The 15,490-nt window shown below is 37.1% G+C and overlaps 2 protein-coding genes across 4 annotated transcripts in view; one reads left to right on the top strand and one right to left on the bottom strand.

The window, feature by feature from the left end:
* The window catches only part of LOC134862003 (RNA-binding motif, single-stranded-interacting protein 3-like), a 105,065-nt gene extending 102,337 nt beyond the window's left edge, over positions 1–2,728 (top strand). Inside the window, exon 14 of the mRNA XM_063879651.1 lies at positions 249–2,728. Within this exon, the coding sequence (XP_063735721.1) occupies positions 249–252 (4 nt within the window). The 3' untranslated portion in view covers positions 253–2,728. The remainder of the gene's footprint in view (positions 1–248) is intronic.
* A 1,702-nt stretch (positions 2,729–4,430) lies between these two features.
* entpd3 (ectonucleoside triphosphate diphosphohydrolase 3) lies at positions 4,431–14,635 on the bottom strand. Of its 3 annotated transcripts, none has more exons than XM_063880202.1 (10): positions 14,461–14,635; positions 10,914–11,033; positions 10,371–10,488; positions 9,732–9,891; positions 9,204–9,363; positions 8,312–8,539; positions 7,445–7,708; positions 7,249–7,359; positions 6,224–6,361; positions 4,431–5,308 (listed from the first exon to the last, which is right to left on the bottom strand). In XM_063880202.1, exons 2-10 carry the CDS (start codon positions 11,028–11,030, stop codon positions 5,120–5,122), a joined length of 1,485 nt encoding a protein of 494 aa, XP_063736272.1. In that variant the 5' UTR covers positions 11,031–11,033; positions 14,461–14,635; the 3' UTR covers positions 4,431–5,119. The 3 variants fall into 3 exon arrangements, with proteins under 3 accessions (XP_063736272.1, XP_063736270.1, XP_063736271.1); XM_063880200.1 differs by having other exon boundaries at positions 10,914–11,070; positions 14,461–14,630; XM_063880201.1 differs by having other exon boundaries at positions 10,914–11,051; positions 14,461–14,628.
* Positions 14,636–15,490: the final 855 nt, after the last annotated feature.

Here is a 15,490-nt window from a genome sequence, read left to right as displayed (position 1 = left end):
AACAAAACGTGGAGCCAATTGTTGTTTTCGCACAGAATCATGTCGAACTCTGCTTGTGAAACACATTTATTTTCTTTTTCCTTGTGTTTATTCTCCTTGTTTTCTGCCTCCTAGATAACCCACCAGTGGTTTATTTTCCAAAAAACAGCAGTCGGACAAAGAGCGTTGTGTTTGCGGTAGAAACTGTGACATTGTCCACTGTTTCCTGTTACCCTTTTTTCACTGACTTGTTTTTCTGTCTCTTTAAGATAACAAGATTGTTGGGAATCGCTGCTGCATTGCCTTCAGAAGGACTGCACTGAGGCGCTCGACACACAGAGATAATCCAAATGAAACAGGGACAAAAAAAGAGGTGACGTGGGCAACACTGAGGGGAGAATGCTTCCACTGTGCACATGCACCAAATAAAAGACAAAATGAAAAAAAAAATCAATTATATTTCTTACCTGGTTGAACGAAGAAAGAAATGATGGTTTGCTGAACTCGAGGACAATGAAAACAAATGCAGTCTGCAACTTTGAGTTTATCATTTCTCACTTTGGGACTGGACTTTGCCTCCAAAGGATAAAGAGAAGACATAAAGTGAAAACTAAACTCAACCAACAAGCTGTACAGAAAAAAAGAGCATTTGAATGTGCAGGTAGATTTTCAGACTTTTTTATTAAAAAAAAGAAGGAAGCAAAGTTTAGGAAAAAAAAACAGTTTGTCTTCCTTTGATATTAAGCTACATTATTTTCATTATTTTATTATTTCAGTAGTTTTCTAGAATATCAATGTTTTCGTAAATCTTTATTGCCTTAATTTTCTCAAACTTTGGGGAAAAAAAGTTTCCATAGTGTTGAATTATTAGAAAAAATTATGATGATGATTTGAGATTTTCTTAGACAGTTCCAAGAGCCTCTGAGATGAAATCTACAAAGCTATTTGTACAGGTTTAAAAAAAAAAAAAAAAGGTTGTTATGTATGAAGATGATTTTAAATTATGTGGTGCAGTGCAGCTGATGTTGGTTGATAAAAAAAAAATCTTCTTTAATATGACTTTTGGGAAGGGTCAATCCACTGCTTCCTGGAACATGAAGTCAAGTCTAATGGGACACACGTTCTGTTATTCCATCACATTTGTATCTTTTGAGTTCTGATTGCAGCCTTTTTACCTTCAAAGATGTTTTTGCTTTGCCTGCTTTGCTTGTTTCACTGCAAAAAAATAAAAATAAATCTGACTTTGACAAAAGCAGAAGCAAACGCTAGGATTTTTAAATGTGCAAAAAGCAATAGTTTTAGTAAAACTGTTGACGGTTTCTTGAGTCTTTCTTAAACGTTGAACAAAAGCAGCCAACAGGTGGCGTATTTTATACCAAAGATGAAGAAACTAGGTAGTGTAGAGATCTCCCTTGTGTTGCTTTTCCTTCATTTTTTCACCTCTTTAAAACCTGAACCCAACCTGTCTTGCTTGTCATGCTGTTGGCCTTTGAGAGGATTTTTATCAGTCATATGTTGTGGGTCTGCTATACAACTGCCTCAACCAGAAGAGTGTGCTCTGAGATGTTTGTTATTGTAATGTGATCAAACGTGGTGAGGATCCAAAGTGCGTTCGAACATCTGTGAGAGACCAGACACCCTGTGGCATGGAAAAAGTGAATGCGGTTGGTATTATATTGGGAAGTTGGTATAGAACACTTTGGTGGTAAAGAGGCTGACGTCCTGTGGAATATTGACTAAACCTGTACACCCTATTACGCCCTCTTCAGGCTGCATTGACTAATCCTAACTCAAATGACTCAAATCCTAAACGCTAGTGTAGCTCATTACGACAGCTTGCCAACATGTTCTACGTTTCATTATTTTTGAAACCGATAGACTCAGTTTATACGTTTTACATCAATGTCTGCAAGCCATTTAAAATGTGAGCGGGGTGAGGATCTCTTCTTAAAGAAAGGGCATTTCTGTTGAACAATTCATTTCAGCTTATGTATATTCAAAGAGGATGAGGAGAGATATGTTGTTTTTCTATTTGTGTTACACTTTTTTTGCTGCTAAACACCTTTCATTATTAGGGATTGAGGCAGTTTTGTGTTGGGTGGGTCCAGAAGAGCTGACAAGTGACAGATTGGAGCCAAAATACGGACAGTTATCCATGACTCAACCGCATTTAAAACATCCGACAAGACTTGTGCCTCTTTTCAAGTGTAAGTAGAGAACGGTTCCATGTTGCAACCCTCAGAAAACACAAAACTATTATGAGAATAGGAATCTCTTCTTGAATTAATCTGCATTATGTACTGCATAAGAGGGCATCTGTTGAAAACAAAAACACCTCTAGGGACATTAACTGGCACCTACTTGAGCCTCCATCGATGAAAAGATGCCAATGGAGATGTGGAAACAGAGGGATACACAGAAAATGCACGGTTCAACCAAAATCAAGCAAATACAAACCTCTATGGGAAAATAAATTATTGAAAGAAGAGAGAAAGTAGAGAAAGTGAGAACAAAAGTGATATTTATGAGATCTTTTTTTGTACAGGTGTGTAAAAGAAGATGCAACAGAAATAACTTTGATGATGCTATTTTTTTATTTGCTTGATCACATGCCTCCCATGTCTTTCAAATTGTGATTCTGAGAGTGTCTGTAGAACCAGTGGATATTGCTGTAGTTTCAACTGTCTCTTTTCTTTTTTGTTTCCTTTTTAGACAAATCTTTCAATAAAAAAATGTTTCAAACAGTCAATACTCATGTTGTTTATTCTGCACGCACAACGTAGTACCACTAGAGTGCACTGCTCTGCACAGTATGCAGTTACAGCAGGGAGGGTGTGTGTGTGTGTGTGTGTGTGTGTGTGTGTGTGTGTGTGTGTGTGTGTGTGTGTGTGTGTGTGTGTGTGTGTGCGCACGTGCGTGTGACGAAACAAAGGGATTTGGATTCAAACAGGCGTATTTGTTTTTTAATATAAATCCTTGGAAGCTTTAATTTTATACACAGCCACAAAGGCACAGTACCAAGATATTTTTATTAAATATCAGGACTAATGAAGACATTGCATTACATAAGAATCATGCATAGCCTAATAATCTCCATTTCAAAGACCTAGGTAGTGTACGATGCGTACAAAAGACATACACATACACGTTGGAATTCATGCTTCTTTCAGTCAGAAATTATGAAAAGAAATGTATATCATCTGCTATACAATTATATGTTTAGTAATTCCTTAACTTATGTAACAATACTATAACATGGACCAAACAATTGTTGAAAATATTCAAAGTGCTTTTTTCTAATACATGCTTTTCCTATCTACACTTAATGTTGGTAATGCTCTCAGTCTGCTGTTGCGGACTGATTCTGGCTCTGACCAAAACGTTTTTTAAAATGTTGACATCAATGCTTTATATCTGCAAATTAGTCTGACAGAAATGAGTCTCTCTCTCCTAAGGCTACATACAAACATTTTTCAGAATACATATACAGCCGTGGAAATAAATAAGACTACTCAATTTTTTTCTTAAATCTTTATTTCTACATGTATGGCAGCCATTCCAGTGTCTGTTGAATTCTAACACAGAGAAATGTTGCCAGTAGTTTATAGAATAAAATACAAATTATAATAAAGAAAAAAAAACATATGGGCTAATATATGACATATGTTATGAGCAGGATTAGGAGGGTTACTTTGAAAATGTAATTGGTTAGAATAACTAGTTACATGTCCAAAAATGTAATCAGCAACCTAATCTGAGTATCAAAATATAAAAGTAATGTAATCTAATTAATTTCCATTACTTTTGGATTACCTCAAACCAAATGTAATGCAAATAAAAACAAGAGAAAATAAATAACAGTATGATGTTTTTTTTGCTTAGTGTACGAAATGTAACCTTAGAAAAGAAGAAACTGATTCATTTCATATCAAAAAATGTAGTTACAGCAATAGTTTACAAATGCTGTTTAAACCTCATACATAAATCAAAAGCATAGATTGTATTTTTGTTTTCAAATCAGGTGTCCACCTACTGTACCACATTAAATGGGAAATGTTGTTAAAATTAGAATTAGAATTAAAAGTAGCCTAAATCGAAATCATAAAGAAAACTAACTCAGTACTTCCACCTATAGCATATCTGTCTTTATTTCAAAAAATGTTGTAACACTGTAAACCTGCTATTAATCTTTATTTTTGGTAAATGTAACGGTAATCTTATTTTCATTTCCTTTGTTATGTAATAGTAATCGAATAGAGATACCTTTTCTTTGTATCCTGATGACCTAATCTTGTTACATGTCACCTGTTACTCCCCATGCCTTGTGACGGGTATAACAACACCGAGACTAGTTGTGAAAATAAATAAAGATACAGTTGACTGCTGTCCTTAATACTAATACTATACTTAATATTAAATCCATTGATATTTTGCAAATAAAAAAATCAATAGGTGGAACATGTATTTATTTGCAAAATCATATTGAGACAATTGCACATAGCACATTCAATACATTGTTTATTAGGGGGTTTTTCATTCACTAAATGTGGAGTGTTATTGTGCACCACTGGTTTTCAATGAGGTCATTCGCTATGTGATATATGTACAGTATATTTTGAAAGACTGGCCTTGGCAAAGTGCTACCATTTAGCTTGTAAATGCTTATTTTTTGTTACATGATGTATGACATGAACAGGCACATCGAGATTTCCGGTTGCTCTGTCATTATCTCTGCAGCATTCATAGACCACTGTGTCACCTGTTTTTGCATCCTATTACTTAAACCTATGTGAGTGTGTGTAATGTTTAACATTTTGAAAGTCTTCGTTAGATACGTTATTTATCGTTTTATTCAAGCCAGTCTATTTGAAAAGTCAAAATCACTAACAGGATACACAGGGAGATTATTTTATTTTGAGTCTCTTGAGTTTTTATAAACCCTCACAATTAACACCGATGGCAGTTAATGGCACAAACTGGAAGAAAATTACCCTTATTTCACCTTGCACTTAGTTACTCTTGGTGCAATTGTCTTGGCAGGAACATGCTGCTGTAGTGCTCTCCTTCTAGTTAAAGGATAACAGCAACCCACAAGGCTCACAATGGCAAAGGCCATTCCCTTTCTCGCACACAGTAGTTCTCAGTAGCAGGTACGAATGAGGAAGATGAAAACTAAAACAACAGTTATGATGGTTAGTGCTGAAAATAGAAAGATAAGGCCGGCAAAGACGGGGTCTGTCATGGGGGGGATTTCTTTCACTTCAGACGGGATCATGTTGGACAAACTCAGCATGTAGCCCAAACTCCAACCTATTTGGGTGTTCTTTACCTGGAGACAGAAGAGAGGAGAAGAGTTTTTCTGTGTTCTCATCATGAGTTTGTCAATGTGAATCTGAGTGATGTACACAGTATTTCTCTGTGCATCTAATACATCATCTTTGCATGTCTAGTGGAGCTGAGAGTATGAAACATTCCTGTTGCGTAGTTCACAATTACAGCTCTAGGGCAAAAGATGAGTAATAACACCCTGACATCATTCCTGTTTATAACCCAAATGTGTCTGTGCTGTAATTTCCTCTAAAAGGACCTGCCCAACCATCAGACTCGTAGGCAGCCTTTAGGCGCTTAACAGCACACTGACGCTCTTGTTGGCTGGGTTTACAATTGAGAGCATTGCCAGCTGTTAAGGAACATTCTTGTTTTCAAGTCTAAAGTTTAAACCGCTGTGCAATTTGGAAACTATGGCTGTAATGTGCAGCTTTTCAACAGCTACTGTCTTTCTTCATGAGTTATGTCTTATAGATTGTGGGACCCAGAACAGGAATCCCCTTCTGTTCAGGGAATTCCATTGTTAAAGACGCTCCCTGTCCTCAAGGCATCCCGGAGAAATACATTGCTTGTCTTTCATGCTAGCCTCAACTTTTTGACTGCAGATGATTGGTATGTCTGCCATTTATCTCAATGGGTCCCAGTGGGTGGCCTAGACTCACACTTATATGTTAAATGCTAACCGCTTGTGCTTCAGATATGTTGGCAGCTAAAGCATAGCAAACGTCATTCAATCGCCAAAGACATATTGTGATGGTTTTATCACCTCCATTTTTAAAACAAACCTATTTTTCTAATATGCAATCACAGAGAATACAAAAATGTGATATGTGCGCTTCATGGCCGTGTAAACAACAGCAGTAGTAGAAAGCGGTGTAGGGGAGAAAATAATAGGTTCCTCTTTTGATCAACCAACCTCTTTTTGGAAGTTAATGTTTTTCCACGTTTCTTTGTCAAACTTGTATCCGTCTACCAGCAAAGTGAACACATAGTGAGATGAAAAACAATAAGTCCTAAGGTATCTTTCAGAGATCCAATATTTTTCTGCCTTCATCTGTAAGAAAGAGAAACATAGATCAAGAGAATGTACAGTGATAGTAAGAGGAATAATTCAAATCTATTGAACAGAATAAAAAAATGTATCAGCCTATTTGATTTCCTTCATCAGTGGTTAACAGCCTCATAGCAGTGGCTTAAAACGGCCTGATCCACTTACTAGAACATTAAGAAGGTTAAATTACAAGTATAAGACAATGCTGACCTCTAATTGCATTAGTATTTATTACAGGAGTAAAGTGGTCACATAGGGAGCATGTCAGGGTGGAATGATTAGTCAATACACACTGGATTTTGACCCAGGAGACCAGGCGATTGTGTTGGATGAAACTTATTTTAAGTAACAATACACTGCTGACACACACACATGATCTTTTCCTCCTGCTGTCTAAAGCTGGCTTCATTTCCAACATTGAGCACATAATACTCCTTCGCCTCATCTTCATCATTCAAATGTTATTATTGACAACTGATAATGGCCATTCAATGAGTTCATAACAGTAGTTAGTAGGAATCTCCAAATCCTTGAGCTGATCATTCTAAAATAACAAATTCCACCATAGATTATCTGTATGTGTAAATTCCACTAAGTTGTTTACTCGGTGAGTTAAGCTACAGTGTTGACATGTTTGTTGAAAGCACGTCTTGGATCATCTCCAGGCATTTATCTTATATCAGGTATTTTGCCTTAGGGAAAAAACTCTTCTTACTTCTTGATAAGCAGATGTATTGTGGATTGTGGTTGGCCATTGTGCTTTACGAGCTAGAGTTTGCCGCACAACTTAGTGTGTATAAACTCAGTGTATTTACACTGTATTTTACCCCCCTGTTCCACCTTTTTTCCTCCTATTATTACTTGAACTTTATAACAATTGAAACACTTACCACTGTCCATTGTTCTTCACAGAACTTAGCACACGAAGCATTGAATTGGCCAATATCGGATCCATCTTCCAACCCAATCGCCTTATTAGTATAGTAGAATCCTGCATATGCCTGGCACAAACAGTAAAGACATATCATAAGTTGTTTTCATTTTCATCTCTCTTCTTGCATGTGTTTTATTTGCTTTGTGTGTTACCATAAATTCTCCAGTGACTGGTGGCTGCTCAACCCCGTTGAAGGAACACTGGGGTGAAGAACACGTCTTGAAATCAAAAAGACTCTTCACTATGCTTAGGCACTTGTCCGAGTTGCCAGTACCCACAAAGAAGAGTTGTTGATCTGAGTTGTAGTTGTTTGACTTCTTAGTGCACTGTGTTTCATAAATGTATGACGCACTCAAGGTGACATTGTAACCTTTAGGGTAGCAGGGGTTAGGAATGTAGCTAAGGTCAGATGACTCCTGGGACATGAAGAGAAGGTTATACATGTCAAAAGAAATAATGTTGAATGAAGAAGAAATACAACTATGAGATAGGGAGGGGACATGGGAGGTTGAGATAAGACAGTGTGGACAACATTCTTACTAACAGATGTCATCTAAATATACAAACCCAAAATGATTTACTTGAATTAAACTTTAAAAGTGCAGATACTGATGTACTGTACATACACGCCTTTAAGTTGACATTTACACATTTATACCCATAACACTTTTAAGCTTATGTCTCCAAAGTCAATTACTATACATGAAGAATCTATTGGCTACTAGAAATAATGCATTTCTAGCAGACTTGTTTGACGACATTCACACTTCAATCAATATTCTTAATTACATAATGCATTCTTGACTGGTCTCCCCTTGCCTGTTAGCAACTCAGCGACATAAGCTTCCACCAATCAATTCTTAAATGGGCATTAATGGAATTTGGCCTGTACATGCATGCAAAAAAACAAACATACATTTCCACTGCCAAAAACACACATTCAAACATGAACATAAAAAAACATCCCAAGGAAGGAAACTCAAAAAACACATTCAAAAGACCAAAGGATAGCTGTGTACCTTGACTACTTTGTCCAAAACCATCTTCCCTGCCTCATTTTTCCCATAGCAGAGGAAACTGTGTGTGTAGACATTGTAAGGGTAACCATACAGTTTGACAGGCAAGTAGTCAGGCCCGCTGAGATTACTCTGGACAGCAAAGGCGATCTGTGTTGATGCTCCACCAAGGTCCATGGACCCTACAGTCTTTTCCCCTTGAGGGCGTGCATATTTGTTCCATGCATTTTTCTGTAAATAAAATGTAAAGAATTAGTACAGCATATGATAATCCATGTGATCGCCCTTTGGTAAATTTGCATTATTTTTGCACAAGTTTAACGAAAAATCCACCCACGATATGACTATTGATCACTCACCCCGTCTTACGTTGAATTATTGAGGAAAACTGTTCATGCCTCCACAGTGAACCAATAGTAAAATAAGTAAATTAGTCAGTTAAAGTCAATTCATGGGAACTGTGTTCAACTACAGCATATCCATCTCAAATCACAGTATTACATACTTGTAAGCAACTTGCAGTGTATAATGCAAGTCTCAATCATCCTCAGAGGAGTAGGCTCCCGTGCAAGTGTGAAACTGTTAGTGTCAGACATTTTATATAGGCTGACTGCATAAATGAGACATGGATTACACATCATCAGTTGTGTGAGAGTTTGTAAACAGATCTTTGTATATGCTTTGGCTTTTGTTAAGTGGAGCAGCCATTTACTTCTAATCAATTAGACTTTCTTTTTGTATTATTCCTTTATTCACTGTAGAGGCAGTAGCGAAAAACAAACAAGGGCTCAATACTGGGTGAAAAATGATGTACACATGGTCATTCTGTGGGTGTAATATTCCTTTAAAATGATAAGTACACTTGGACCAGATGTATCAATGACAGTGGCCTTACCTCTAGTAAGTTTCCCATGAGGTAGTTGACAGTAATCCATCCATACAGCCCTTCTTCTTGTCCAGAAATAATGGAAGCGTTTTGGAAGACGAAAGGCAAAGACACCAGGTATTCCCTAAGATCTCGCATGATTTCATTTGACCTCTGTTCATCCTTCTCCCTTATAGCAAAGCAGAACAAGTAACATGAGAGCAGATCTTTCTGGAAACAGCAGTGGTCAATTGTGAAATATGTATCATTCATCTTTTTTTGTTGTTGTATATTATGGAAAATGCACTTGTTTTGCTCTCTTGTGAGTGAGATAATCAGATTGTTTGCCTGGTGTATGTATGTATGCTACATGGGAAGCAAGCGCAGGCCTGGAGACTGAAAGGAAGAGGAAATAGCCATTGACCCAAGCCTCAGAGGGCATTGGGAAGAATCATGTGGTGCATGAATGGGTTTAAATTGCTCTGATCCTTCTGGAATTGTAAGTAATGTTAACAGAATATCTTGTGTACTGTATAACTTATTTCCACACAGTCTTACTGTAGCAATCTCATTCCAGCAGTTGCTCCCAGAAAAAGAGTTGTGGTTTTGTGTTTTTCAGCAGGAATGGCTTCGGTGATGTTCTTAATGCACACTTTAAATCCCGTCCATGACTTGGCATCTTTTTCATTGTCAACTTTCATCTCTGAGATACCGTCACCTGTGGGCACAGCGGCAAGCTAAGATAATATTCTCAAGCGCGGTTACAAAGATATCAACTAACATCCATATAAGTCTGTTATAAAACTGTTATTTCTATAAGTTAACCAAATAACTCTGTCAAATATAGTTGAATATGAAACTGAGGTGAATAAAGCAGGAATAAGTAAAGGATAGCAATTGTTGCTGGAAAGTACTAATGGGCTTAGAAAAAGTTGAACAGGAAACCAGTATGCATTGATACAAAACTGTGAGCAAAAGGAGAGAAGAAGGTAAAGAGGGTTATCATCATTTAAAAGGAAAAAGTTATGTTGATCTTTGGAGGTCAACATAACTTTTTATTGCAAAGACCCATTAGTGAGATCGAAGAGTTAGAATTATTATTATATTATGTTATACATTATGATTTTTAGGTAATGTTTGATATACAGAACATCTAAAACTATTACAAAGAAAACCTGCAATTTTTGTATTACTCACCAGCAACTCTACAGTTCATTTCCTCAGTCACCACTCCTGTTTCATTTTCTTTCTCCCCCGGCCACTTGTACAGGTACACACTGGAACGTGATGAACCTGAGTCTATCACGATGCCATACTGAAGAGAAAAAACACATTGTTACTGAATCACATTTTTCATTTCCTTAACCTGGTGTACCCTCTACTATGATTAGTAAAATATACTTAATGAAGAGGAATGTATGTATATAAGAGCGGAGACTATAAACATTAAATTAAACTACAAAGAGGCTGTTGTGACCGTGTCCACCCCTGAAAAAAAAAAAAAAAAAAACTGTCAGTGTCACTGACTGATTACCCCTTTCAATGGACGTTACCCTTACATCTGGAAACCATCTGGCATCACCTTCACATATGAGAGTGTGGGGGATTTGAAGGGTTTGTAAACCAGTTGTCCCTTTCTCTTTATTGAGAACTGTTTTGTACTTTGTTGAATTGAGGAAGACATGCAGCCTAATAGCGCACAGATTGATGTGACCATCCATTATGCGTGTACATGTTTACCTCATAGCTGTATTCCTTGAACCCCCAGGTGTCTTGGATGACAGCCACAGCAACTAGAGCAGCAATGCTTGCCAACAGGAGAAGCAGCACTCCTGCTATGCGACATTTGTAGCCCATTTGCTGTTTGGAAGACATTTCCTGTTAACAAGGAATGGGGCTTTAAAAAAAAAAAACGGGGTTAAAAGAGTTGTTCTCACTAAAAGCATTTGAGCACTCAAAGTGATTACATAAGGAGAGGTTTGAGTGATGATGAGCAATAATAGAGTAAAACAACATTAACAGTATTGATGGACTAAGTATTACCACAAGGTTTATCGAAAACATACAAACACAACTGGAAACAGAATCATGAGGAACATTGTGGATAACGATTGGCTGTCTTTGTTCATTTAAAATGCTAAGTTTTCTTCAAGGCAATGATAATCTTATGAGATACTTTACTCCCATAAGATAATCTTCAAACTATATACAAAGCAATGTATGAAATGGGAATTTGTTGTATGTTTTGCATGATCTGTAAAGGACAATACAGTATATGCCTATTTCAGTTTCAGATTCTTTGAAGAAAGTGAACTGTGGATTTGTTTGTTGATATAAGAGATATTAAAGAGGGAGTCAGTGCTTTCCAAAGTTAAGGGGAAGGGCAAGAAGTAAGCAAAGACTCAAAGACCAATGCTTTAATTCAACAGCCATCTAGCAAATGTTCTGCTCATGAAAGCCTTACATCTTATTTAGCCTTGAGGTTTTGGTTGTGCAGTTCATAAAAACTCCAACACAATATCACATTTCAATATTGCAAAAACCCTAATGAAAGGGAAAACCTGCTATTGAAGATCATAAGGTTTGTTTTGTGTTTAACTCACCCTTATGGCTTCGATAAAACAAAAATACCTTCCCTACAAACACTCGTATTTAGAACAAAGGCACTCAATGTCAAACATCCGCCAATGGAAAAATGCTCACTCAGAGAAACACTTTTTAAGTCAGATTTGGATTTTGTTAATAAACATGGCATGCTCTGTTTGAGTTTCAAGTGTTTACTGAATTGCAGAAAACAGTGTTTCATGCCAGATCCACCATATGCACTTTGGAGAAGAAGTCCCACAAGACCAGAATCACACAAGCATTTCTCATGTATATCAGTAAAACGCATTATTGATGCACTTTGAAAAGCAGCTGTTTGTATCTCAATGTCTGCAAACTCTACATTTTTTCTTTCTAAATGATCTGGTTAATTCCCTTTTCATTTCATGCTGGTGATTCCATACTTTTTTAACTGTGCCACTATCATTGATATGCACTGTGTATGGTGATAACTAATACATAAAATCACACCAAGCCTAGCAAAGTCATGATATGTAATTCATTCATTTATATAGCATACGTTTCTTTTACAGTCAAAAAATAAACCATCAATGGATCAGCAACGGATAACACACCATCCTATGCATTAACTGGTTGTCTTTATGGCAATGGGAGGTCATAAATGGATGCAACATACTAATAACAACCTTGTGTCAGTCTTCAGCTATTACATGGTACTGTCTCAGCCCTGTCATTATCAGACTGTTAAACATTTGGTAAGCTGCACCACAATTCTCCCCCTTCTTTCTTTTCCCCTCCTTTCTTCTTCTTATTAATGATCTTTTAAGCTGTATAAACCCCAAATAAATATTTGAAACCTCTGTTTTCAGTGTGTGACAAGCCAACAGCAACGGGATACTGTCACCATGGCAACTCCAGGTGAAAACACCCAGGTAAACGCTACCAGACAAGGTGTGATTAAAACCTGTAGAAATGTCAACAAACATGTCTCAGACAGATGTGGATTGAGTCAGTTCAACTCTTTTGTGTGTTTCTTTGTTGGTGTCTCTGGTCTATACATTGGTCTGTTTTATTTATTTATAGCTTTTTATTTCCATGGCTTTTTCCCAGGCGTGTGATACTGTATACATGGACTTGAGGGGATGATGTCAATTTTTTTATGAACAGCGTAAGAAATTAGTTTACGATTGTTCTAAGCTTTTCTCTTTTATGTCGACTTATGTAGGCTGAACATTTAAATATATACTTTAGAAATGTGAGTTTTGCATTTGTGGTTGTTGTGTGCCCAAGAAAAAATCAGTTGTAAATCTGGTTACATCAGTCTTTAACATCAGTGTCCTGTTGGGTCCAAGTTGCTTAAATGCCAGTGACTTTTCATAATAATAGTTTAATTTACTAAGTATTTCAAAGTACAAGGGATTGTAATTTTGTCGTTGATGTGTGTTTTATTACAGCTAAAATAGGGGTAATTCATTTTATGATTTTGTGTCTGTATTATATGAACAGTATTACTTCTCAACATGTTTTGACAAATAAGGTTTTTTTACTTCCATAAACCATTACATCACAAATAGTGAAATGTGGAGACACTCACAGTTAAAGCAAGTGAGCTAAGAAGAGACAGGCAACTTGGTTTTTAAATTGTGTTCAGTAATGTCCTGTAATTTCCTTTATCTCTGTACTATGCATGAGTGTGTGCTTTTTGTTTGAATAGTTTGCATCTACAAAAGTAAAACAATTGCACACGTTATCACAAAGTCAGCTCTTATTTGACAGGCTTGAATTGAAGGAAAGTGCGATGAAAAGCAAAGGATCAACCACTGTACCAACAATCAAGGATGTGTTGGTACCTGCAAGTGCCAACTCCAAAGAATAATCTCAAGTTCTCACAGTAAAAGCCATGAGTCATTCATTTTGCAAACACATGGATAATTGAACTGTGTTTGTGTTCCTTAAGCGGCAGACAGTAAGAAACCAAAAGTGTGATTTTCATTGTGTCTGTGGATGTGTGAGTACTTGTATTACATCACAAATAGTGAAATGTGGAGACACTCACAGTTAAAGCAAGTGAGCTAAGAAGAGACAGGCAACTTGGTTTTTAAATTGTGTTCAGTAATGTCCTGTAATTTCCTTTATCTCTGTACTATGCATGTGTGTGTGCTTTTTGTTTGAATAGTTTGCATTTACAAAAGTAAAACAATTGCAAAACAGCAATATGTATTCTATAATAGGACATAATATATTGCGATAATACACCGCAAACAGCTGTGTATTCAATTAATACAACAATTTCACTGTTTAAAAGGCAAAGCACGCCAAAAACAAAGTATGAAACACTCAGCTCTGTTATCCAGCCCTGTGCACAACCACACCCCTCTTACTCTTATTTTGTGCAAAAGGTAAACAAATTACACAATACTGCAAACATAGTAGTATCATAGTATCTGACAAGTCTGTCGTGTACATTTCCATTGCAAGATTTACCACAGAGCACCCCCGCATTATTCCTGCAAGTACGCTTGAACATGTTGCCTTTGCTTGAGGGAACTGATCCTCATGAGTAAAGGAGTGTGTTTAAACATGTCCATACACCCATATAGCACAATCACAGTAGAGAAACCCAATGAAAGTGAAGCAATCTTAACTGTGTTTGCAATTCTAGTGGGTTGTGTGTGCTAAATAAATATGTATGTGAAGGAAAGCAGCTTAGTTTGTTTCTTACCTTGAAGAGCTGGTTTGTAGATCCTGGTTGGATCCTTGTGGAAGTGAGGTGGCTCTGAAGGGGGGATGAAGAAACACAGCAGGAAACAAGGGAGCAGCAGAGGGAGGGAGAAAAAGATAGTCAGTTGTGAGCGTGGGCGATTGAAGGAGTGATTGTCCCACAAGAGACAGGAGCTGTTGTACCCCAACAAAACTGAGATAGTGAGGGAGGGAGGAAACATGGGAGGAGCAATGTGTGAAAGCTCTAGTTTTCACCAATCCCATTGCAGTGAAGACACAGAACAAGCAGCATGTAAGAGCAGGCAGGGAATGATGCAGGGCTTGATCTTGCTCACTGTCTTTGTGTAATGATTTAGCACAGATTAAGGTGTTGTTGTGTATCCATAACATAATGTAATAAGGGAGAGGAGGAGAAGGGGTGAAGTTAATTGATGTAATCAATAACATAAAGTGCAATGTGGTTGAGTATCTGCTGCACACGTTATCACAAAGTCAGCTCTTATTTGACAGGCTTGAATTGAAGGAAAGTGCGATGAAAAGCAAAGGATCAACCACTGTACCAACAATCAAGGATGTGTTGGTACCTGCAAGTGCCAACTCCAAAGAATAATCTCAAGTTCTCACAGTAAAAGCCATGAGTCATTCATTTTGCAAACACATGGATAATTGAACTGTGTTTGTGTTCCTTAAGCGGCAGACAGTAAGAAACCAAAAGTGTGATTTTCATTGTGTCTGTGGATGTGTGAGTACTTGTATTTGCACGCAGAGATGTGATAGTATTTTGTTGCATTTTATCAAAACATGCTTGATTTTACATGGCTCTGTCAGTCAAAAATCCCATACTGTAAGAAGATGGAGGCTCATCTAAATGCATCACCCTTAGAAGTCCAGGTTGTTGGCCAAAAGAACTTCAACCAATCATATACATTCCGTAACAAAACATTACTTTTAAATGTATTTTATCCAATGTAGCTGTCACTTTGTCACTCTTTTCCTTCCATACTCCATTGTCACCAACCTTGTCTTTTACT

The sequence above is a fragment of the Eleginops maclovinus genome, chromosome 3 (genome assembly GCF_036324505.1).
Source record: "Eleginops maclovinus isolate JMC-PN-2008 ecotype Puerto Natales chromosome 3, JC_Emac_rtc_rv5, whole genome shotgun sequence".
NCBI lineage: Eukaryota > Metazoa > Chordata > Actinopteri > Perciformes > Eleginopidae > Eleginops > Eleginops maclovinus.
This window is presented reverse-complemented; position numbering and strand designations above follow the sequence as displayed.

Coding starts and splice junctions, on each gene's coding strand:
- entpd3 (XM_063880200.1), bottom strand. CDS start 11,048: ATGTCTTCCAAACAGCAAATGGGCTACAAATGTCGCATAGCAGGAGTG. Junction 9,892..10,370: donor AATGAACTGTAGAGTTGCTG/GTGAGTAATACA, acceptor CTGTGCCCACAG/GTGACGGTATCTCAGAGATG. Junction 7,360..7,444: donor CAGTCACTGGAGAATTTATG/GTAACACACAAA, acceptor TGTTTGTGCCAG/GCATATGCAGGATTCTACTA.